Below are 26,120 nucleotides of genomic sequence, written 5' to 3'. Positions count from 1 at the left end.
GTTGTTTTACCAAATCAGATATGTTTGTGGGTTTCATAAAACAGACTCTTAACTGTAGAGAGCAAACTGAGAGATTACTGGAGGGGAGGTGGGCAAGAGGATGGGATAGATGGGTGGTGGGGATTAAGGAGGGCACTTGTGATGAGCACTGCTTGTTGTAAGTGGCAAATTACTAAATTCTAGACCTGAAACCAATATTACACGGTATGTTAACTAACTGGAATTGAAATAAAAACTTGCAACTACACAAAAAGTTTCCAAAGGGTGCTTTTGAAAACTCAAAATCTTATTATTGTAACCACCTTCTTCGAATTTTGCATTTTATAAGTGAATATAATTCCTTACATTGAATAAATTGGGAGATTAGGGAGAACACTAGTTTAGTATAATAATTTAAGAAAGAAAAAGATACCTGAAATATGAAGTTGGCTTCTGTGTAATTGGTTATGTTTTTCTTAGTCTGCAGTAGAATAAAGATTTGAAACGCCTCCTCCCCCTCCCCCCAAACTCTAGAGATGTATTACTTTCTGTATATTTTTTCCATGTCTTGGTTTGGTTTGAAATGTAAATGATCTTGGGTTCTACACTAGCACTTAACAAGAAAATGAAAGGAAGAGCTACCATTTCTATTTCTCCTGTGATGAAATTATATATGACCTGACAAAGGAATTCTTTAATACTATTGATCTTCAAAAACATTTACAATTCTGTTTTATTTAAATAGTGATGTAGGATTGAAATAATAAAAATTAGTTACATGAATCTCTTGGGAATCACCTGTCAGGCACTTGATCTTCTAGATCTGTGGCTCTCATTGTCATTATTATTGGCTCTCAGAGCAGTGATAAGAAAGGAAAATAATGCTTTTTCTTCTCCTTTTAAAGCTTGATTTCATAAACCTTGAATAGAAGATAATTAAGAATGATACCAGCTTTTAGAATGTAATACACAAATTATACTTTTTGCCAACAAAATAAAGCTCGCAAATAGACTTAAAAAGTAAAGTTGTCTAAATGAAAATTAGTTGCTTTGAATGGGTCTTCGTCTGTATTTCATGTCATCATTAACACCCTTTTTTGGAGAGAAAAAGAGTCGTAATGTCTCCTTTAGTTCCTTAGTTTCTTTTTCTTGCCCAATTACCTTCATTTGTAGGACAAAATTAATATTCCCAGCATTTAAAGCTGTTTTGAAGCAGTTCAGCAGCTGGTATAAGATTAGGAGAGAATTCATCTCCATCAGTTGCTTCTTACAGTGGGCTTCTGAGGAATACCTTTGACTCCAAGATGCAGGAATCTTTAATCTCTCTTAAAATTTTTTTCTTTCTTCATTTCTGCTTCAAATATTAAAAACTCTAACATAGTTAGTTTGACGTGTTCACATTCTTAAAGCTGTTGTGCTGAAGCAGATCATTTAGTGCTACCCCTAAATTACACATTTCTGCTTTTTCTAGTCCAGCCTGTGTCTTCTTTTTTTAGTGTTGGAGATTGGGAATGTAATGCTAATTTGGCTTTTTACATTATGCAGTGCGTGCACATTCGCACAGAATTTTAAAAGGGGGATGTGAGATCTTTCCCTCCCAACATTGACCCCCAACTACCTACTTTCTTTCTATGTTGGTCTTCTTTGTGTGTGTGTGTGTGTGTGTGTGTGTGTGTGTAAGTTTTTATTTAAATTCCAGTTAATGTACTGTGTAGTATCTAGTTTCAGGTGTACAACTTAGTGATTCAACATTTCCATACATCAGCTGGTGCTCATCACAAGTGCAGGCCTTAATCCCCTTCACCTATTTCACCTCCCCCCCCCACACCCCCCACTGGCTCTGCTGTGGTAACCATCAGTTTGTTCTCTGCATCTCCAGCTAAGAGTCTGTTTCCTGGTTTGCTTCTTGCTTCCTTCCTTCCTGCCTCCCTTCCTCCCTCCCTTCCTCCTCCTGTTTCTTTCTTTTTCTCTTTTCTCTTTCTCTCTTTCTTCTCCCTTTGCTCATTTGTTTTGTTTCTTAAATTCACAGTCAAGATGGCTTATCTGTCACCCATAAGGATGCCCTTTGGGATTATTTCCTCCCACTTCTGCCTGCCCCATTCCCCCCCTCCAAATTCACTCATCAATCCTCTTTGTATCAATATACATATGTTCACATTTTTTGGAATTGTACATATGTGCAGTAACTTAGGAGGTACTCTTTTTTTGTCTGACTTATTTTACTCAGTATAGTTCATTGTGACACATTCATGTGTCTTTTTTATTACTGAGGACTATTTCATTCTGTGGTAGTATGTAGTTTCATGTATATGTTTTATAAGTATATTATTTAATATATAAGTTTGTATGTAGTATTTAATGCATGTTAATATAACTGTATATTAAATATATTTTATATATATGCTCAATTCTTGCTAATATTTAGTCTTTGACCTGGATTCCTGACACAGAGCTCTTAAATCCCTTGGATTTTCGTGGGTGACAGGAGTGTCTTCTGTTCTACTGGAGATGACTCTTGGAGGGCTCCTGCAAGGGGGGCGGGGGTGCTGGTCCCTGGAAAGACCAAGCCATGATTAGAAATTTGAATTTTGAGCTCCAGTCCCTATCCTGGAGGGGCTGGAAATGGAGTCAGTAATTGATCATGCCCACCTGAGAGAGTCTCCATAAAAATCCCTAAAGTAAAAGGTTTGGAGAGCTTTCAGGGTGCTCAAACCCTGGAGATGCCGGGAGGGTTTTGCTTCTGGAGAGGACATAGAAGCTCTGTGCCCCTTCCCTACACCTTGCCCTAAGTCTCTTTTTATCTGGTTGTTAATCTGTATGATTTATTACATCCTTTATAATAAAATGGTAAATGTAAGTGTTGCCCTTAGTTCCGTGAACCATTCTGGCAAATTATGGAACCCAGTGAAGGGTTCCTGGGAACACCGAGTTAGAGCTAGTCAGTTAGTAGTACCTCTGACAAACTGGTGACTGGTGTTACAATGAGAACAGTCTTTCGGATTGAGCCCTTAACTTATGGGATTTGCCCCTGATTTTATCCCGAGTTTTATTAAAAATCAAAATAAAATTCACACAACAGGATAGTCATCCCTTTAAAATGTATAATTCTGTGACATTAAGAACATTCAGAGTATTGTGCAGCTGTCACCGCTGTCTAGTTCCAGAACTTCATCAGCCCAAATGGAAACTCTGTACTCCTACTCTGTGTCTGGCAAACACCGATGTATTGTTCTCTGTCACTGTGATTTGCCTATGGACATATGGACCGTATGCTGCTATATGGACATTTCACGTAAACAGAATTAAAATTATGGCCTTTTTTGTCTGGTCCCTTTCACTTAAGCATAATCTTTTCAAGGTTCATCCATGCTGTAGAATGAGTACTTGAGCCCTTCAGATGGGTGCACAATATTCCATTATATAGTGCACAGTTGACTCCTGAACAACATGGGTTTGAACTGTGTGGGTCCATGGATTTTTTTATAGTACAGTAGTGTAAATGTATTTATTTTTTCTCTTCCTTATTTTCTTAATAATATTTTCCTTTCTCTAACTTAATTTCCTGGTAACAATTTAGCATATGATACATAAAACATACAAAATGGGTTACATTGTTAACATTGACTATTTATGTTATCAGTAAGGCTTCCCAACAGTAGGCTATTAGTAAAGTCTTGGGGGAGTCAAAAGTTATATGCAGATTTCCAGCTGCATGGGAATCAGTGCCCCAAACCCTCCTGGTGTTCAAGGGTCCACTGTATTTTATTTACCCATTCGTCAGTTGGTGGCATTTGTATTTCTGGTTTTTGGCTATTTGTGAAAAATGTTGCTATGAATGTTCGTGTTGTAAGTTTTTGTGCAGACATACTTTTCAGTTCTCTTGGGTCTATGCCTAGGAATGGAATTGCTAGGTCATATGGTAGCTGTATATTTAATTGTTAGTAGAACTGCCAGGCTGTTTTCCAAAGAGACTGCACATTTTATGTTCCCACCAGCAATATATGAGAATTCTGATTTCTTCACATTCTAGTTCTTTCTATTTTTTTAAAAAGATTTTATTATTTATTTGACAGAGAGAGATCAGAAGTAGGCAGAGCAGTAGGCAGAGCAGAGAGCCCTATGCTGGGCTCGATCCCAGGACCCTGAGATCATGACCTGAGCCAAAGGCAGAGGCTTAACCTGCTGAGCCACCCAGGCGCTCCATATTTCTATTTTTTTAAAGATAAACTGTATAGTTTTTGATTTTACATTTAACCCCGTGGTTCATTTTGAGTTAATTTTTTATGTACAGGTATTTTTCTTTTTCTTTTTAATGTCTAATTGTCCTACCACCTGTTGTTGAAAAAGACTTTTCTTCCACTGAATTGCTTTTGTACCTTTGTCAAAAATCAGTTGGGTATATTTGTATAGGCCTGTTTTTGATCATTTTTTTCTTTTAAGAACTTCCTTTAGATCTGCTGGTGACAAATTATTTTAGTTGCCCCTCATCTGAGAATGCCTTGCCTTCTCCTTCGTTATTGAAGGATATTTTCACGGATTATATGATTCTGCATCAAGAATTCTTTTCTGTCAGCATCTGAAAAATATTGTGCTACTTCCTTTGGGCCTCTCTGGTTTCTGGTGAGAATTTGCTCTCATTTGAATTGCCTTTTTTTTTTTTTTTTTTTTTTTTTTTATCCCTCCAATACGTTTTGTTTTTCTCTGGCTACTTTCAGAAGCTTCTCCTTGCCTTTAGCTTTCTTAAGTTTTATTATGATGTGTCTTGGCATAGAATTTCTTCGGGTTTATCCTGTTTGGTGCTTACTCAGCTTCCTGGATTGGTAAGTGTATGTCTCTTGCCACATTTGGTCAGTTTCAATCTGCCTTTCTTTGAGTACTTTTTCAGGCCTGCCCCCTCTTTCTCTTCTCCTTTTAAGATTCTGATGAAATAAATGTTAGATCTTTTGTGAAGTCCCACAGGGACCTGAGTCTTCTTTCTTTCTTTTTAAAGTTTATTTTCTCTGTGTTGTTCATACTGGGTAATTCGTACCGTTCTATCTTCAGGTTCACTCACGATTTCCTGTGCTTCCTCCATTTTGCTATTGAGCTCATCCACCAAACTTTGTATCTGGGTTGTTGTTTTTTTCGGTTCTAAGATTTCCATTTCACTCTTCTTTATATCTTCCGTTTCTTTGCTGAGACTTTCTGTTTCTTTGTTGAGGTTTCTGTTCTATCATTTTTTTTCCTGAGGGTGTTTGTAATTGCTTATTGAAGCGTTTTTATTATGGCTCTTTAAAATCCTTGTCAGATAACTGTAACTTTCTGTCATCTCAGTATTGGCGTTTATTAGCTGTCTTTTCAAATTCTTCTTGAAGGATGCCTGGGTGGCTCAGTTGGTTGAGCGTCTGCCTTTGGCTCAGGTCATGATCCCGGTGTCCTGGGATCAAGTGCTATATCAGCTCCTTGCTCAGCAGGGATCCTGCTTCTCCTTCTACCTCTGCCATTTCCCCTGCTTGTGCTCTCTGGCTCTATCTCTCTGTCAAATAAATAAATAAAATCTTAAAAAAAATTTTCTTGGGATCTTCCTGGTTCTCAGTATAATGCGTGATTTTTGTTTGAAACCTGGACAGTTGGGTATTACGTTTTGAGACTCTAGATCCTACTAGATCTAGAGCCAACTTTTAGTCATCTTTCTTTGACACTGCTCTGGCCAGGGAAGAGGGGGGTACATGCCAACTTGTTAGTGCCAGATGGAAGCAGAAGCTTTGCCTCCCTTGGCCTCTTCCGTCTCAGGAGACGGAAATTCCTTATTCCTGCTTGGTGTGTGTTGGTCTCCAGGGACACTGTGATGAGTATGGCCTCATTGCTGCTGGGCTATGGTCAAAGTTCTGACTCTCCTCTAGACCTCCTCTGGTCCCACCCCAGCAGGTGGACAGAGATGGAAGTCTAGGCTCTCCATGTGTTCCCTTCTGACACCAAGGAGGTGGGAATACTTGGTTATCAGGTGGTGGCTCCAGACTTGGCTTTCTCCAGCATCCTTACCTGAGAGGAAGTCTAGGCTCCCCATTTGGCCATTGTTGAAGTGGGTGGGGCCACCGTTTTTTTTTCTGTGGTGTTTGGCTGATGTTAAATGATTATTATCTAATATTTTTCTGTCTTACTGGGTTTCCTCTTTTCTCATCCTTTGGCTAGAGAGAGGTGACTTGTTGGGGCTTTCATCTCTCTGTACTCATTGGCATTTCCAGTTTACTGGCTTCTTCAGCTCTAAGAGGGATACATGAGGCAAGAAGAAAATCCAGGGAATTTTCCACCGTGTTCTTCCATAGGTCTGGAGCTTCCTACCTCATCTGCCTTCTCCTCTCCACTTTCCAGGGTCTTCTAATTTTTGTTTTGCAAGTTATGTCCAGAATTTTTAGTTGTACTTACGAGGAGGAATAGGAAAAGGTATATCTAGTCATCTTTCCAGAAGTGGAAGTTGTACCTGTTGTTGTAAGTTAACAATAATAGATCTTAGGCCTCATTTCATTCAGTTTATGAGTTGCATACTTAATCTTTTGTTTAAATTATGCATTGTGTTTCATTTTATGAATATACCATGTTTTTTTAACCAGCTCCGTATGGATGGGCATTTAGATTGTTTTCAATCTTCTACTCGTACAAACAGGGCTTCAGTAAATACCTTCATGTGTATGTATTGGTTTACATGTGTTCCAGTGCAGCTAAAAGATAGCTTCCTGTCTTACTATCCATATCTTCTTAGAGAACTGTGTATTCATTTGATAGAAGAGTCACTGTCACCTAAAGGAAATCAGAATATTTCTTTTTAGATGGATCTGATTGTGAAAAAGGCACTCCTTGTATGATGTGCGCTTAGATCTACTTTCCTACAACTTCATGCATTGATTCTAGTTTGGAGCTGGTGATTAAGACGGGACAAATCCAGTTCTTCTTCCTTACAACAACCCTTAGATATTAAAAGCTGAGTGTCTTTGGAATCTTCATCTTCATCATTCTAAGAAGTTTGAGTCCTTTTAGCCATTTTCCTGTGGCATGATTTCCAGATACTCTGAATTAGACCTGGTTTGTTGGAGATGTTCTTTAACAGTTGCGCATCTAGAGGGAAGTGGAATACTGTAATTGACATGTGGGCCAATGGTTGGTAATGACAAAAAATAATTGACCCAAAAATTTGGGGGACAGCCCCCTGTCACAGTCTGAATTGTATTCCCAGAGACCATGGTAATGCCGTGCTTGCATTATGGATAAATGTTTGCATTTATTCTCAGTAAATTAATAGATACTGTACTTATTCTTGACTTAAATCCCCAGTTTTGTTCTTGCATACGTCTGCTTCTGAGCTGTGCTTGTACAGTTGATTTGGAGGGTCTCAGCTGGACTTTGCCTTTGTCTCTGTGAAATTTTATGTCATCAGAGCTATCCAGTCTTCCAACATTTTCAGATCATTTTGGATACTAATTCTGTCTTTGCATGTATTGTTTCTCTCTCTCAACACCATGCCATCTGTACTCATCTGACTACTTAAGTCGGATGTATTTTGCTCATATTCATATCAAATATTCACAAGATATTTTTTAAAAAGGTAACTTCCTGGAAGTAGAGCTGTGAGGTCAAAGGCTATGTGTATTTACATTCTGATAGAGAATGCTAGATGGCCTTCCACAGAGATTGATTGTCAGTCTGAATCACCTTGCATGTTTTCTGTATAGACAGGACTCCTGCTCATAAGAGACAGAGCCCAGAAGGTTAATTTGAAGGACTAGATCTGAGTATGTAACCCCATTGTCATCTGATGGGACCTTCTAGCTTTTTTCCCAAAAAATTTTCATATAAAATAATCTAAAATATAAGAAAGGCATTTATTTTGATCAGCAATCATGCCTCATAGATATCTTTGTGTAGTTGTTAAGTATAGTCCGTTGGTATCGGGTTTTATAATACCTCATTTTACCCAAGTAAACTTATATTTTCTCTAGTAGCTTTCTCTGTGGATACTAAACTCTCATTTGGGTCTGAATTATGCTCTCGTGGCTGATTAAGTCATTTTTCTCTATTTAATGGGTCATTCGAATTCACAGACATTTCTTGTGATTTGATTGTTATTGTTCACTAGTTTATTGTCATGATTTTCAACTCAAGATTCTCCAAGAGATTTTTGTTTTTCTGATTAAATTAACAGGAGTGATGGACGAGCTCCTACTTTATAACTTTTTATTGAAATATAACTGATATAGAATATTACATTAGTTTGAGTTGTACAAGATAATGATTCAGTGTTTTTATACATTATAAAAAAAATGATTGCCATGATAGGTCTAGTTACCATCTGTCACCCTACAAATTTATTACAGTATTATTTTAGTATATGTGCTGTTCTCTATGCTGTATATTACATCTCTGTGATTTTTTTTTTAAATAACTGGAAGTTTGTACCTCTTAATTCCCTTTACCTATTTAGTCTGCCCACTTCCCCTTGCCCCTGGCTACTGCCAGTTTGTTCTCTGTATCTAAGACTGTTTCTTGTTCGTTTTATTTGGCTTTTTTAGATTCTACACATAAATGAAATCATATAGTATTCTTCTTTCCCTTTCTAACTTAACTTAGCGTAATACCGTCTAGATCTGTTCATTTCATTGCACATGGGGATTTCATTCTTTTTTTTTTATGGCTGAGTAATATTCCCGTGTGTGTGTGTGTGTGTGTGTATGTGTGTGTGTGTAACAGATCTTTGTCCATTCATCTGTTCATGGTATTTGATCCAAATTACTTTGGCTATTGTAGGGACACATACCACGTTCATCATTTTGAATGTCATCCTGCTGTGTGTATATATAATGGATATTCTTTGTCTGGTTTCTTTCACTCAACCCAGTCTCTCTGTTGTACACATCAGTAGTTTATTCAGTTTTTATTACTCTGTAGTACTCTGCTGTAGGAACAGATTTGCTTAGAAGGGATTATTTCAGCTTTTGGTTATTCTGAGGCTGCTGTGCACACTTTTGTACATGCCATTTGGTGGACAGACCACACTATCTCCTTTAAAATCTCTTAAGCAGAATTGTTTTAATTTCACAGAATTGCCTGCTGGATCAATTCCTTGTTACTTTCTCATACCGTGCTCGCTTTGGCAGCATTAAATACTTTCCTGAGATGGTAATCTCCTAAAATTCATTTAAGGTAGAAGGCTTTGGTTTTGGATCATGAACATAGTAATGACAGAGAAACAGTATTTGGCATGTCATTGCTGGAGGGAAAATTAGATGTGACATGTGACCCTTCACCTGAATAGATCTGTTCCTCAAAATCAGTATTTGACATTCTCTCAGGCAAAGTCTTTGGCAGAAGATAACCATTGTTTACAACTCCAGTGCTGTGTCCCCTATACCCCCAGCAGAACAGCCACCAATGGCTCGTCCATGTGGCCCTCTGGTTCCACTGGGCTGCCTCAGTTAAGACCATTTGCTGGCTTTGTGGCCATCATCATTCACTGCGTCATGTCTGTAGGGTCTCCTGTGCATGTGCTTATCTTTGGAACATGGACGTACATGTTGCTAGTTACAATTCACAGTGGGAATTCGCTTTCTTTAGTCCATGTATGTGCTGTCATTTGGGAACTTTTGCCAGTGACTGAGGGATTTTACCTTTCACAGTAGCTCTCCTGTGTACTTGGAGACACTCGAATGGCATCATCAGAGTATCAGTAAACAGCTTTTACTATATCACTTGGTTGAAGTCATGGCTACTTAGTATAATTTTTGAATTAAAATAATTTTTCATTTGATCGTATTCTGACCCATGTAAGATCTAGTTTGACACTGAAATCTTTCCCCCCTCCAATCATGATTTATAAACCTTACCAAGCATGATTTATATATAATTAATTCAGTATTATTTTCTTTTTCTAAAAAAGTGGCTTTTTCTTATGTTTAAAGTGTAAAAATTTTCCCATTTTTTTCTTTCTTTTCTCAAAAATCCACTGTGGGTGTTATCGTTTTTGCTGACACAGCTTTATCAGGTATGATTCCTAAGTGTCATGTTGGACTTTACAGATATGTTGTTGAAATTTCCAGGAGAAAAACTTTCCAGATTGGCTTTCTACATTTGCTTGATCAGTATTTGTGAATATCTTATGAAAGTTGTTGGCCTTTAAGGTATAGAGTGGTCTGTAAAAAAACAACTTTGCCTAATTTATTACACCTATATTCCAAAAAGAAGTTGTGAAGTGTTTTCTTCAAAAATATTGGTATTTTTCTCTGGTTTTCTTCACCATTAATCTGTGTATAGTTCTCTGCCTTTGTCCTGTTTATATGTGTACATGTTAGTATACTTATCAGTGTTTCTTAACATACATGATTTTTCAAACTGCTCCATATTTCTGACCAGATTTTTTCCAAATTGTGTTCTATGAAATACATTAATCTGACATGCTAAAGAGAATGGGACAAAAAGTATTATAAAATGATTACTGTATTCCTCTTTGAGACATTCACAGTTCACATTGGCATGTTAAAGGATTTGGTGTTATGCATTAAGGAAATTTGTTTACCTTTGTTGATCTCAGCATCTTCTAGAAATATTTGAGTGTAGAACACTTCATAACACACTGGGTGTCATTGGGATACCTATTGGGGGACTCTTACAAAAGACAATGGAGTTTTCTCTGTAGTGTTTCAACACATCAGATAATACTGATAAAAAGTGACTAAATTTTCAAAAAGTTACAACACTTAGCTGAATTCTATTTGGGTTTTATTTTCTTATGGTAATTACATTCTGAAATACAGCATTGATTTTTTTTTTCCCAGTAACTCTCAGTACTTGTGTCGACCTTTAAACATTTGTAAAACTATTGTGAAAATGTTGCTGTCTTGTAGGAAAGAGACTTTTTTGGTTGCTGTTGTCATTGTTTGTTTGTTTCTCTTCTGTCAGAATTTGCTTTTATCCTTAAAACATATGTTTACTGTTTCAGATAGCGTGACACAGGAAAGGAGGCCTCCCAAACTTGCCTTTATGTCAAGAGGTGTTGGGGACAAAGTTTCATCCAGTCATAATAAACCAAAGGCCACAGGTACGGGTCAGGAGACTACAGTTCATAGATATTAACATGGTGTCTGATTTGCCATGGCACTGAACGAAGGTTGAAAGGTTTTATTCGAAGCACATGTAGGTTCTCTTCTTCCAAATGTTTTTAGTATTTCACTAAAAATTTTTTATAGATGCTCTTGGTTAAGCCAAGAGTTCCCAACCTTTTTTAAGTTGATGGAAAGCTTTCCAAGAGGACCTGTGTCTTTTGTTGGTTTATATCGCTGTTTTTTGGAACCCCCCTACCTGCAACATTTGTATGTAAAGTTTAGAGTTGCAACTGTACAAAAACACCTTATTTGAATAATGTTATAGAGGGGAAAGTATATAGAGAGTAATTATGTGGATTTTGCTAACAAAATGTGGCACAAGATAAATTCCAAACTGCTAAGCAAACATTTTTGTCTCTCTTCCAAAAACTCCCTCACAATGCATGTGGAGTTCTTAGCTCTTTTTTCTTTAGCTTCCACATATTTCATAGTTTTAAAGGACGGTGGTTACACAAGCTAAACAGCTCATTTAAAAAGCTGTAAGAATGTTTGTTAACTTAGATGTGGATTAGGAGCAGAATATTTTTTCCTCAGTTATCTGGTGGACAAAACTACTTCAGCTCATTTTAAAGGAAATTGTATTTTAAGACATATTTTATATGACTTTGGACCCTGGGAGACTTAGGATTAAATAGGATACACAAGTAATAGTTATTTTTTGTGTTAACTTATGGATCTAGATAAGATAGCTCACACTTGTTATTCTCACTTAAATATAAATAGCCTACAGATTTTCTGCAGACATGTGCATTACTTGTTTTGTAGCTGATCTTAGCTATAAGCATAAAATATAGCGTTATCTGCTTTAAATTGGAAAAAAAAAATCAGATTTTGTATGGGTTCTAGAAACCCCCTGCTCTAACCTACAGTGTGTCCTCTTAGTACTAAGGCAGGATAGGGTCTTGAAATGTCTGTGATAGGGCCACACTAACTCTTTCTTACTTTAATTAATTTAATATGGAAAAAATAATACTGCTTGAACATTTCAAAGGCATGAAGAAATGAAGCAAGGAATTTGATGACAAAGATTCCAAACTGTTTAAAATTTTAAAACTTAATTGGTATGCTGATTTGTGTATACAAGATTTGAAGATAATCTTCTGAAAGGAACAGTTTTAAAATAATAGGTTAAATTTGGGATCCAAGAGATTGATCACATGAAATTGGGGAATGGTGATACTGACACTTGGAAATAAGTCAGAGAAGACGAAAATAATTTTTTAAAGCAGTTTGTCTTTAAAAAAAAAAAAAAAAGTAGGCTCTTCTTTTAACTCCCTCCTGTTTCCCTCCTATATTGATTCTTGGATGGAAGAGTTTTTTTGACATTGACAAAATGGTTGAAATTGCTAATAAAATACATTGTGTTTGTATACATCTGTTGCTTTCTTAAGCAATTGTTAACACTGAATGCATGTTAATTTCTCTTAGGGAAAAGCTTTCACACCATATTGACTTTATTTTTAAAAGGAACTTTTCTTGATCCATAGGATCTACCTCAGACCCTGGAAATAGAAACAGATCTGAATTCTTTTATACTTTAAATGGATCTTCTGTTGACTCACAACCACAATCCAAATCAAAAAACACATGGTACATTGATGAAGGTAATCCATAATTTTAGTGTCTTTCATTAAGATCCTCTCCTTTTAGCTCATCAGGGAAACAAAAAGGGTTTTTCACCGGTATATCTCGTTTTTGGAAACAGAATGAGTAGGCCATTCTTCAGTACTGTGACTGAACTAAAATACTGTATACAGTTTGAACTGCACTGCTGTTAGATTAATACAACATTCAGAAAAATGTGTTAGTACCTTGTTTTCTTCCCTTCGCTGATCTTTAGGGTAAGATGTCTAGAAGCAGTTGAATCATTTAAAGTTTTCCAGGTCTGGGTCTTTGTTTGCCCCTTTCAAACTCTCCCTTTTTTTACCTTTCTTTGGTTCAGGGGCATCATTTTCTTCTGGTTTGTTATTTTCTTTTGTTCATCCCTTCAGTAAATACTCACTGAGTGCTTACTATGTGCCAGGAACTCTTCTAGGCCCAGAGGTTACAATGTTGAGCGAACAGACAGGGTCCTTGCCCATTCTGACTTTATGATCAAGTCACCAAAACGGACATTGCTCAGACCGTAACAGAAACAGACCTGAAATTGCAGTCATGGTGCGTTCAGGGAAGGCACATGGTGCCGTGAGAACATATAAAGATGGGTTTTACTTACAGGGGATTAGAGCTGTTTCTCTGAGGAAGCAGCGTGAGCTTAAATTTACCAGAGGCATGCGAGATAACACAGGGAAAGGGACAGAGGCCCTTTTAGGCGGCATACTTAAGGCCTCATGGAAAAATGGAGCTGGTGTTTGCCAAGTACTAAAAAGAGCCCGAGTAGCTAGAACAAAGAGAGAGGCATAACATTTTATGAGAAAGGCGTACAGGGCCAGGCCATGTGGAGCCTGGTGTGCCCTAGTTAAAGGAAATGGGAAGCTGCTGAAGGATTTTCAGCAAGGGGTGACATGACCAAGTTTGCCTTTTGAAAATCATTCTGACTGCACGGTGGACAGTGGATTGAAGCAGGGACCATGCAGATATGAGGGCACCATAGAAGGTGGTTGCAGGGCCCAGAAATAGATTATAGCAGCTGGGGTGAGCCTTTTTGGGGAAAGGGATGGAGGGGGGCAAGTGGATGGCATAGGAGACATTTAGGAAGTGAATTGATAAGGCTCACAGATAGACTGAAAGTGGAAACTGAGGAAGAAAGAGGTGTCAGTGATAGTCCGGGTTTTCTGGCTTATATACGCCGTGATTGTAGAGGAAGGTGATGAATTTGATTTTTGAATACATTGAGCTCCAGGGGCCTTTTCAACTTCCCAGAGGTGATTTGTGTCCAGGAGATAGCTGGATATACAGGTCTGGAGCATAGAAGAGAGTTAAGAGCTAGAGAAGTAAATTTGCAAGTCGCCCCCGCGTATTTGGTGATTAAAGTCCTGTGAATCATATCAACTGAGTTGAGAGTGGGCCAGGGGGTGCGGTGGAGGGCGCAGGATAAGACTGAGCCCTAAGGACCTCAGTGGCAGAGACAGAGGAGACTGAGAAAAAGCGACAGGAGGGAGGTGAGGGAAACCAGGAGGTTTTTGAGTCAAGAAGCTGAGGAGCTCGTGGAGAGCAGTGTTGAATGCTCCTGGGAGGGCAAGTATTTAGCCACTGAATTTAGCCACCGGAAGCCATCGATAACCTCAGTTGGCTATGCTTTTGTGGAGATGTGTGGAGATAAGAGACATGAGTCCAGTTGCTTGAAATGGAATTTGGGCTTCATCCTGGACTTCTCTCTCTCTCATTAGTCACATCCAGTTGTCACTGAGTCGTCTGGAGTTCCTCTTTTCAGTATCACTAGAGTCTTTCCCGTCTTCCTCATTTCTGCACCCACTGCCTTAGTCCAGATCCTTTGTTGCTGTCCAGTTAACATAACAGCCTTCTGACTGGTTCATCTGCCTCAGCCTTGGTCCTTCTGAATTCATTCTCAGCACTAATAACCGCCCTCACCATCATCCTTATCATCGCTGCCATCCTCACGGTGGCTGACGTTTCTTGATGGTGTACTGCACCAGGCGCTATGTTACACGCTTTATACGCACTACTTTGCCCTCATACCAACTTCATGAGATAGGTATTTTTACTTTCTCTTTTGTTGCAGTGGTTAAATGCCTTGCCCAAGGCCACACAGCTAGTATGAGTGGTGCCAGGATTCCAACCCAAGTCTGCTTAACACCAGAACTGCCGCTTCTGATGACTACACTGTGCTTTCTTCACATTACTTTCTGGTTGGTTTTTCTGAAGATATATCTTCTCATGTCTCTCCTTTATTGTACATCTATTAATTTTCTCCTAGTCCTTGATGATAGCAATCTAGATTCCTTCCTTTGGCCTGTTGGACTCTCTTACGGCACGGCTTCTTCCTTGTCTCTCTCATGTGTCCTGCATTCCTGCTCTCGCCATGCTTGGAGGGGGGCCATTTTGGAACGTGCCATCCTTTTCTCTTTTCTTGGCGCCTGTTGTTCCTCTTGCCTGGAAATCCTTCTTCCTTTTCCTCCCACTCCGTGCTCAGGCTTACTTCTATCCATCTGTTCAATCTCAGCTTGGGTATTATTTTCTCCTGGAAGCCTTTCCTGTCTCTCCTGGGTTAGGTGAGGTGCCATCATAATTGTTTGCCGCCTGTCTCTTCTGCCAGACTGGAATTCCAAGTGCCTCTCACAGGGCTTGGCATAGAGTACATTTAGTAATTGTTTGCAAATTAAATGAAAATAAGAACTCTGTAATGGCTTTTTAGCTATGATATGGATCATCTATATTATACGTAAACAAATGAAACAGTCCAAGTCTGCTGCTACCTCACTTGGGCTATGATACTCACTTGGGCTTAGATACTTAACATATTCACTTAGATACTCATAGCAAATGATTTGAGTGAGCTCTCTGATTTCACCTTCTCTGTGCCTTCGTTTCTACTTGGGGTAGGTTGTTGCAGAGATAGGCAGGCACAGGGCCTCATCCCCAAGAATCCTTCTTAGCCATAGAACAGGAAGCTTCCTTCAGTGGTGCCTCTCCAGGAAGGTTCTGTCTCCCGATGGACCACTTTTTTTACGTTTTGGTCCATATGTTAGAAGTTGGCCATTCTTTCAAAGATCTTGGGAGTGCTGAGACGGCAAGGGCCTGGGCAGGGGGCTGTGGTGAGTCACAGTCCTGCTGGCCTCTGCACGACCACGGGGACTCACGGGGACTATCCATGGTGGTTAGGGTGCAGCCCTGCTCTCTCCCTCTGTCATTCCTGGTAGCTTTGGGAATGTTTTTCCTATGAGTTGCTTTCTTTCTAAGGAAAGGAAACTGGTTAAGACCGTGGGCTTGTCATAACCTGGGTGACATTAATTCTTTAAGTTTATGCTATGATTTTATTCTTACTCAGTTTCTGTAGTGTGATAGAATATTTTTAACTTCTTGACTATAGTCTAATGTTGTATACTAAGTGTATATAAGAACGTGGATCCCAAACAGGATATATAAAGTCAGGAAATCTATGTGGAGTAGGCCTTCATCCTTAAATTAGAAAATAGAAGTAATTTCAGTATAAAAGAACATTTCTTGTCTATAATTAATTTCACTTATATATCTAAAAAGCTTTTTTTTACCCCTACGGCATTTGATTCATGTGTTCATTTTTTTAAAAAGAAGATTTTATTTATTTATTTGACAGAGAGAGAGAGATCACAAGTAGGCAGAGAAGCAGGCAGAGAGAGAGGAGGAAGCAGGCTCCCCGCTAAGCAGAGAACTTGATGCGGGGGCTCGATCCCAGGACCCTGGGATCATGACCTGAGCTGAAGGCAGAGGCTTTAACCCACTGAGCTACCCGGCGCCCCTATTCACTTTTTTCTTGAACGTTGAGTATTTTCTTGTGTTAGTGGCTGTACCAAGTGCTGTGGGTTCAGCCATGAAGCCTCATAAAAAAACATGAAAAAGACTAACAGAATTGCTCTTCTTATGGAGCTTATGGTCTGGTTGGTATGGCAGATAGTAAATATGTGGACAGACAAGGTAAGAATTGGTGGTGGTATGTGCAGTGAAGGAAGTGAACACGGTGGGACAGCACATCTGGTGGGAAGCCAGCTCCCACAGAGTGCTGTGGGGAGGTCTCTTTGAGGAAAGGATATTTGGGTTGAGATCTGGATGATGTGAATCAACCTGCCAGAGAAAGAGCTTGGGAAGAATGTTCCAGGCATAGGAGATAGGAAAGGCCGGAGGTGAGAAACAGCCCTTGAGGCCGGGGTGGCTACAGCATGATAAGCAAGGAAAACAGGGGTATAAAAGGGATTTGGACAAGTAGGTAGGAGCTAGATCATCCAGTTAGAGATCTCTGTGAGAAATTTAGTATTTATTTTAAGAACACTGGAAAGCCATTGGAAGCTTTTAAATAGAGGAATGCCAGAAGATCATGGAAGATCTTTAGATCTTAAAAGGTCTCTCTTAGAGTTGTATGGTGAATAGTTTGGAGAGGGACAAGAAGAGGGTCAGACCGGGGAAGACACTGGTTACAGGGTGAAAGATGATGGTGGCTTAAATTAGGGAGACAATAGGGGGAAGAGAAGAGGATGAATTTGAAATATATTTTAGAGATAGAACCAAATGCTTTATGGATTTGGGTTTGGGGCTTGAGGGTTTGAGAAAGAAAAGAATAACTTTTAAAATTCCTATGTTAAGGGGCACCTGGGGGGCTCAGTCAATTAAGTGAGCCTTTGGCTCAGGTCCTGATCCTGGGGTTCTAGGACCGAGCCCCATGTTGGGCTCCCTGTTCCGTGGGGGAGCCTGCATGTCCATCTCCTTCTGCCTCCTGCTCACCCTGCTTGTTCGCCCTCTCTCTCTCAAATAAATAAATAAAACTTAAAAAACATCCCTGTGTTGAATATCATTACTGAAGAATCTTAAATGGGTAAGGCATATAGAATACTAAAGTACGAAGTACAGTGAACACCCATGTAGTTGCTCCTACTTAAAGAAAAAAACCATTCTTATCACCTTTGAAATTCCCTTGGTGCTTTTCCTAGAACCTTCCCTTCCTACTCTCCTCTGAGCTTCTGTCATGTCTAATTTCGTGTTCATCATTCTCTTGGTTTTCATGATAGCCTTATAAGTTTGTATATCTAAACAGCACACTGTTAGTTGTGCATGTTTCTGAGCTTCCGATAAAGGAATCAGACTACGTATGCTGTAGTTTCCCCTCAATATTACATTCCAAAGAGTCACCGCAGGAGTGTTGTATGATTATAGTTTATTTGTTTTCATCACTGTGTAGCGTTTCATTCCATTTCATTCATTGCTGTGAAATGTCTAAATATAGCACAGTATACGTCTGTAGTCAACCACCGATGGACATTTGAATTGTCTTTATTTTCTTGCTATTATTGACAGCTCCACTATTGTTAACAGCTCTGCTGTTAACATTCTTACACGTGTCAAGACTGTATACCTAGAAATGGATTCACTGGGACATGTCTTTCCTTTACTAGATCGTGCCACACTGTTCCCAGGGTAGTTGTACCAGTTTACGCTCCCATCAGCATTGTGTGAATGTATCATTTGCTCTTCATCCTGATCAATAGTTAATGTTCTAAGACCTTGAACTTTTGAAATGATATCTCACATTGCTTTTGACTTTTTTTTTCTTATCTACTTACTGTTCAGACCAAGAATCTTTTCACTGATGTGTTGTTAATTGGGTATCTTCTTCTGATTTGCCTTTCAAGCCCTTTGTCCATTTTTTCTTAGGGTTTTTTTTTTTTTTTGTATTGATTGATAATCTTTTGTCCAATTTTAATCCCGTGTCAGAAATATGTATTATAAGCGTTTTCTCCTTGTTCAGCTCATATTCTCACTCTTGTTATGTTGCCTTTTAATGAATAAGCTCAATTTGAATGTCATATTTGTCAGTCTCTTCCTTTATGGCTTGTATATTTATGTTCAAGAAATTTTTCTCTGCCCTAAATCATAAAGAACGTTTTTCTAAATGGTCTTCCAGAAGCTTAGAGTCTTGCCTTTCGCATTTGTCTTTAAACTACCCAGAAGTATTTTTGTGTATATCAGGTAGTACAGGTCCAATTTAATTTTTTTTTTAAAGTTCTGATAACTGATGATCTCAGTATGGCTTATTGATAAATTCATTCCCTGAGGTCCACCTCTGATCTGTAGTGGCCAATTAGTATCTGTATTAGTTATCTTAAGGAAATAGCTTTTAGCTTTGGTTCTCTTTTTGTATGTTTGTTTTCTCTTAAATTATTTCCTGCTTTTGTAAATTTATCTGGTTTTGATTCTTTTTACTGTATGTTTGTCTTCTCTTTCATTAATTTCTGTTTTGTGTTTATTCTTTCCTCTTGACTGTTTTTTTGGAGGTTAATCTGTTCCTCTAACTTCCTAAATTCTGAGTTCATTAATATCCTTTTTTTTTCTAAAATAAACTATGAAGTCTATAAATTTCCTTTGTAAGTACTAATTTAGCTGTGTTCCACAAGCATTTGTTGCTTCTTTCTTTATTTTAAAAATTTACATAATCATTTCTGGTTTTGGTTCTTTAATTATTTAGAAGTATCTTTCTCATTTTTTGTTATTTTTTGGTACTGTTTTCTAACTTAATTATATTATGGATGAAGAGTAAAACCTATTTAATGCCAGTCAATAATGGATTTTTTTGGTTTGAGCAATTGGGTGCCATTTACTGAGGGAGAAAAATCTGGAGGTGGGAGGAAAATCTAGAACACTGTTTGGAGAGATAAAGTGTGTAATGCTTACAAGAATCCTTTTAGAGTCAAAATGGACGTGTGTATTAATTTTCAGAGATATGGGCATATTTAATATCCTTCAATGCATTTCTCTAAATAACAATAATTTTTTATAGTTGCTGAGGACCCTGCAAAATCGCTTACAGAGGTATCTCCAGACTTTGGACATGCTTCACCACCACTGCAGCCTCCTTCTATGAACTCATTATCCACTGAGAACAGATTTCACTCTTTACCATTCAGTCTGACAAAGATGCCCAATACCAATGGAAGTATTGGCCACAGTCCACTCTCACTGTCAGTTCAGTCCGTGATGGGAGAGTTAAACAATGCACCTGTCCAGGAGAGTCCACCCTTGGCCATGACTTCTGGGAACTCCCATGGTCTGGAAGTGGGCTCTCTGGCTGAAGTTAAAGAGAATCCTCCTTTCTATGGGGTAATCCGTTGGATTGGTCAGCCACCAGGACTCAACGAAGTGCTAGCTGGACTGGAACTGGTAATTTCATTTGACTTAAAAATTGCAGTTCTTCTCTGTCTGGCGTTTTGTGTAGTTTTCTCCCTATTATGCTTTTTTGTCAAAATGTTTTGTCCAAAAAGACGTCACGAGAGAAAAATTTTATTACCGTGTCGCCCGACTTCTTTGCCACCCATGAAGCACCCGACCCACTTGTTACTGATGTTAGTTGATCTACGTTCAAGTAATGAAAACAGATTTTTAGACTAATGTGTTTAGGCTCATTACATTAAACAGAATACAGTAAGGAAAGCAAGTCTGCTATCAGCTTTCCTTTTCTTCCTCAGTCTCCCTCCCCCAGTCAGTTCTTATATATCATTGGTTTTAAGATTAATTGCCATTTTTAGAGATTTTTTTGAGATCTTTATAGAGGGAAAGATCTTCCCTTTGGAGATTAGGAAAGCGTTTGGCCTTTCATGATCTGGAAGGGCCACAGTCCACTCTCACTGTCATGTCAGTTCAGTCCATGATGGGAGAGTTAAACAATGCACCTGTCCAGGAGAGTCCACCCTTGGCCATGACTTCTGGGAACTCATGATTTATAAAATATATTTAACTTTGATTTATAAAATATATTTCTTTAAAGGTTTTTTTTTTTTTTTTTTTTTTAATTTTTATTTATTCTTCAGAGAGAGAGGGAGAGAGAGCGAGCACAGGCAGACAGAATGGCAGGCAGAGGCTGAGGGAGAAGCAGGCTCCCTGCTGAGCAAGGAGCCCGATGTGGGACTCGATCCCAGGACGCTGGGATCATGACCTGAGCTGAAGGCAGCTGCTTAACCAACTGAGCCACCCAGGCGTCCCTATAAAATATATTTCTTAAAAAATTTGTTTTATAAAATATATTTAACTTTGATTTATAAAATATATTTCTTAAAAAATTTGTTTGCATGCTAGTGAATGCCACTTTTGGGGAGGGGAAAGTTGTTAAAATAAATCACCTCTGCTCGTTAGTTTCAGTACTTGTGGAAATGGTTAGTCAGTTAACGAGGGGAGGTTTAAGCACACAATTTGGAAGGAAATACATTGAGGACTTCACACTGGATTAAGGAATTAGTTTCTAAAATGATGAGCTGTGGGCCGAAGCACTGGTTAGTCGATCCCTTTTTCCTGATGGAGTTCTAAGGACAGGCGTGATGGGGGGATTCTGAGAAAGGCTGAGTCAGAAACACATCTTAGCAGCCTTTCTTCCTTGTGTGCTCTGTTGTAAGGTGCAGAATAACACCTACTGAAACATTTCTTTTTCAGGAAGATGAATGTGCGGGCTGTACGGATGGAACCTTCAGGGGCACTCGGTACTTCACCTGTGCCCTGAAGAAAGCGCTGTTTGTTAAATTAAAGAGCTGCAGGCCCGACTCTAGGTTTGCGTCTCTGCAGCCAGTCTCCAATCAGATCGAGCGCTGTAACTCTCTAGGTATTCCAGTGCCTTTCCTTTACCTACCAGTCTGGGGTGACCCTGCTACTGATCTCAGGCCATTTGGCCGTAGGGAGTAGTGACAGCGTTTAAATATATTTCTTGCCTGTGTTCATCAGGCATGTAAATCAGTAAAAATTGCTACTTGGTGTATAAGAAGGTTACAGTTGTCCCAAGAGGGGAATTTTGAAAAGAAAGTATCAGGAATAAAATGAGATTTGGAAGGTGAAAAATAGTGGGACTTTATTTTCTTCTTCCTGTTTGTCGCCAGCATTTTAAAAAATGTTTTTAAAACATTTTATTATTTATGTATTTATTTGACAGAGAGAGGGAGAGAGCACAAGCAGGGGCAGCGGCAGGCAGAGGGAGAGGGAGAAGCAGGCTTCCAGCTGAGCAGGGACCCTAATGCCGGACTTAATCCCAGGAGCCTGGGATCATGATCTGAGCCGAAGGCAGGTGCTCAACTGACTGAGCCACCCAGGCACCCTGGTTGCCAGCATTTAATTTTTAAATACACAGAGGTAGAAATTGAAATGTGACCTCTCTTGAAGTATTAAGTAGACCAATAAGTATCGCTTACCAAGGAGTCAGCATTATTATATGAAGTAGTTTTAGATTGATTGATAGAGGACAGATCCCCTCATCATTCTTAACAGATGACAGAGGGACAGGTGATGCTGTCCCTCTCCAGTTTTGGATAATAGTAGTGAAGCATCTTTTTTTGTTTGTTTGTTTTGTTTTTGCTTTTTCTTGTTTTTGTCAGAGAGAGAGAGAGAGATCACAAGTAGGCAGAGAGGCAGAGAGAGAGGGGGAAGCAGGCTCCCTGCTGAGCAGAAAGCCTGATATGGGGCTTGATCCCAGGACCCTGGGATCATGACCCGAACTGAAGGCAGAGGCTTTAACCCACTGAGCCACTCATGTGCCCCAGTTGTGAAGCATCTTGACAGTTAAGAGACTATCATAAAGTCATGTTTATGAAAAACATTTTTCATTACATTTGAAGTAGTACTGTGAAATTTTTTAAATATATTTTTTAAAGATTTTATTTATTTATTTGACAGAAAGCAATCACAAGTAGGCAGAGAGGTAGGCAGAGAGAGGGGGGGGGGGAAGCAGGCTCCCTGCTGAGCAGAGAGCCCGACGTGGGGCTCGATCCCAGGACCCTGAGACCATGACCTGAGCCAAAGGCAGAGGCATTAACCCACTGAACTACCCGGGTGCCCCAGTACTGTGAAATTTTTTTGTTATCTTTTTTGACTTGAGGATGTAATATCTCAGACAAATTATAAAATATTTGGGGAACAAAATATTTTACTTGGCGGATATTTTTTATACAGGTGATGCTGTCCCTCTCCAGTTTTGGATAATAGTTGTGAAGCCTCTGAGAAAGGCTGATCCAGAACACATCTTAGCAGCCTTTCTTCCTTGTGGAAGCAGCCTTCCTTCCACTTTAATATTTTAAAGTGTTTTTTAAATGCTGGAGGAAGTGAGGTTGAAGTGGACAATAGCATTTTTGCAAGCCAAGCTGAAGAACAATGAACCCAAACCTACCTTTTACTTAGTTTTAAGTCATGAAACAAATTTTGCCTCTGAATACAAAAATGTATTTTACAATGAAGAGCTATATGGGAGTACCTATTGGAAGAGTTAAAAGGGTACTTTCCATTTTCATTTTTATGTTTGCAGCATTTGGAGGCTACTTGAGTGAAGTAGTGGAAGAAAATACCCCACCCAAAATGGAAAAAGAAGGTTTAGAGATAATGATTGGAAAGAAGAAGGGTATCCAGGGTCATTACAATTCTTGTTACTTAGACTCAACCTTATTCTGGTAAGTTTCAAATGAATGCAATAGGGGTATCATTCCATGGGTGCAGAGATGCGTGTGTAAGCTGCGTGCTTGTTGCTTGTGCGTGAAAGAAAGAAACTGCTACAGTGCCTTTGAGTAAGGAAACCAGGTGGCTAGGGAACAGGAAAGAAAGGGAGGTTGACACTTCTTAATACCCTTTAGAAACTATGGAACATGCTCTTGTGCTCGTATCCAAAAAACTACTATGAAAGTAATGCCCTGAGTGAGGAGGTCGGGGGGCAGGGGACAGATATCCCGGCGGTGTCTGGGAAATCATGTGACTGAAGAGGATTAAGAGAATTTATTTTTAAGAACTATTTTCAGTAGAAGCACAGTTGCCCTCATATATGTAGTTTATTCTAAAGTTGAACGACTTAATGTGGCAGAAAGTTTTACACTGAGATCGAACCAAGTATGCGGCCAGTTAAGTTGAGTGTAACTGAGCAGCTCCATACAGCTGCGTTGTAAGAGTTAGAAAGTCAATGGAGTGTTAACATTTTAAAAGTGGGGAGAAGAATTAATGTGGTTGGCCATTCTTTTTGGCAGAATACTTTACATCTCTGAGGTGTGTGGACAAAAACAAGCCCAACAGAATTGATACAAGACTTTTTAGATTTCCTGAGGAAAAATTTGTATTAGCCAAATTTCCTTTTTCTTTGATCTCAGCAAGTCACTGCTGTTAGTCACTCAAGTGATTTTTGGCACAAGTGATTTTGGCATTTAAAAGAAACTTCTATCTCTGCAGAGGGCTGTGTGGGGAGAGGAGTATAATATCTGGAGTGAGTTATATATTGCGTGTGTGTATGCCTTGGGAAGTAGTTTCAAACTTCCTCCTCTGTTATCTTGGACTCAGATGCGTAGGACCCTTTTCAAAACCTTTTACAAAAAAGTTCTCTTAATATGCTTGAGGCATGTTTTTGCCCTTTAACACTGTCAATCTATAGTTTGTTTTCTTAATATTGGTATTTTTAACTTAGAAGGATCTCTAGACCCTGATGATTAAATGATGGGAACCTTAATGGTGTCTCTGGTACCTGTATTAATGGAAAGCACTAATTTGTGCGTTCCTTGCTCTCCAGACTTTGCGTGCTTTCTCTCCACATTCTTTTTAGTCTCTGTTTCCCAGAAAATATGGTTTTAGTATCTATTTAGTATCTTTTTAGTATTCTGTTTAGTATCTGTAATACGTGTATGGCATGAGGAAAAATATTCCTTTTATTTTACAGCTTGTTTGCTTTTAGTTCTGTTCTGGACACTGTATTACTTCGACCTAAAGAAAAGAATGATGTAGAATATTATAGTGAAACTCAGGAGCTACTGAGGACAGAAATTGTTAATCCTCTGAGAATGTAAGTAGAAGATCTATAGTTATTTTGCCTTTAGATGGTGTCCCATTTGCTGTTTTTTGGTGTAGTAATTAATTTATACCCGCTTGCATTTTTAACAAGAATTGTTAAAATGGGTACAGATTTGTTCTCTTGATGAAGTATAATGATTGACCCTTTGCTGCCTTTACTTTTTAACATTTACTGCCTTTACTTATTTAATGTCTTATATCTGGTTAAGGGTAGCACATAGTGTGTGCCATAAAGTGGTAAAACCATTTTGGTAGAGAATAGTCATTTTAGTAATTGTAGTAGGTTTAGAAAAGCTGATACAAAGTACGGGGTACTCTTCTGTTATAGCTGATTCTAGCAGTTACCTTAACAGTGATTGTGCTCTCTGGTCCAGCTGGCCTAGTCTGGCTTCTTAATTTTATCTGGGAAAAAAAAAAAGGAGCAAAGAAAAATTTTAATTTGCAGAGTAGCTGGTATTTAGTATTCTTGTATTAGCAAAAGATGCGATGTATTTTACTAACACATTTCTTAGTTACAGGAATATATTTAGGCCTCCCTGCACATCCTGTAAAATTGTGTTTGGTTATTTCTTAGTTTATGAATTATAAATATGTCTTTCTTTAGTCACAGGAAACAATTTGTGATGGTACAAGCCCAAGTGATGAGACATCTAGTAAAGACACTTCGTAAATGGTAGTAGTGACGTGTGATAATGTCACATTATAAAATTTAAACTATGAAGTGTTAGGGCCCTAGACTATAAAGGAAATCTGTTCACTTGGTAATGTAGGGAACAAACTATCTAAGTTAAAGTCCATATTAATTTAAATCTTGGGACCCTTTTCTTATTTAACAATTAAAATTTAAAAGTAGTTTGATCCAAGAGTTTGAGACAAGAATGCAGAAGATTGAATAATAAAGGGCATCCAGAGTGGTGTGTTGTATAACATGGCTAAGAAAGTAAATTATTATCGAATAAATCTCCCTCCTTATATCTTCTCTTTACATTCTGCAATGGTGAAAATGGCTCTTGATTTCACCCTTTAAGATGATTATGAGTCTTGATTTCGGCAACAGTTATTTTATGAGGCAAATTTTTAAGTTTACTGTCCATTTCGTCTCCCAGGACAGATCAAATCCAAAACTCTACACCATTTCCTTCTTTCCTTCCCAAACATCTTAAGTCCAGACATTATTTGGATGCTGTCGTCCAGCCAGTTAAGAATCATGCTTAACCAGACTCTGTCACCCTGTCCATAGCAAGGACCTTGGCAGGTGCCTTGTTGTGATCAAGATTCCCTGTGTCTGCAGCATTCCTCTCTCTAGTATAGCTGACTGGTTTCACTTGGTACTGAAGACTCTGCTTTCTCTTTTCAAGCTCCTCAAAGGCAGAGACCCTGTTTTCTCACCTTATTCATTTTTGTATTCCCAGTGGCTCACAGGTTAGATTACTGTGTGAAGTGGTGGATGCTCAGGTTACGTTGGTTACAGAGAGTTAGCGAGTGAATGAATTGTCAATATACAAAATGGATATTCGATCAGCTAGCTTTGGCTTGCTCTTGTTAAACTTGTGCTGGCCTCTCAGCTTTCTTCCA

The 26,120-nt window shown here is 38.7% G+C and overlaps 1 protein-coding gene across 8 annotated transcripts in view; it reads left to right on the top strand.

Annotated features, from left to right (window-relative positions):
- The window catches only part of CYLD (CYLD lysine 63 deubiquitinase), a 69,763-nt gene that overhangs the window by 27,147 nt on the left and 16,496 nt on the right, over positions 1-26,120 (top strand). For 7 of the 8 annotated variants that reach the window (XM_059150698.1, XM_059150705.1, XM_059150704.1 and 4 more), the window contains 6 exons: positions 10,946-11,044; positions 12,596-12,712; positions 19,534-19,913; positions 21,177-21,342; positions 23,029-23,170; positions 24,415-24,537. In XM_059150698.1, coding sequence (XP_059006681.1) covers positions 10,946-11,044; positions 12,596-12,712; positions 19,534-19,913; positions 21,177-21,342; positions 23,029-23,170; positions 24,415-24,537 — 1,027 coding nt within the window. The remainder of the gene's footprint in view (positions 1-10,945; positions 11,045-12,595; positions 12,713-19,533; positions 19,914-21,176; positions 21,343-23,028; positions 23,171-24,414; positions 24,538-26,120) is intronic. The other variant, XM_059150703.1, reaches the window with a different exon arrangement.

Source organism: Mustela lutreola, chromosome 16 (genome assembly GCF_030435805.1).
Source record: "Mustela lutreola isolate mMusLut2 chromosome 16, mMusLut2.pri, whole genome shotgun sequence".
NCBI lineage: Eukaryota > Metazoa > Chordata > Mammalia > Carnivora > Mustelidae > Mustela > Mustela lutreola.
The sequence above is the reverse complement of the archived record's forward strand: the minus strand, read 5'-3'. Positions and strand labels throughout refer to the sequence as shown.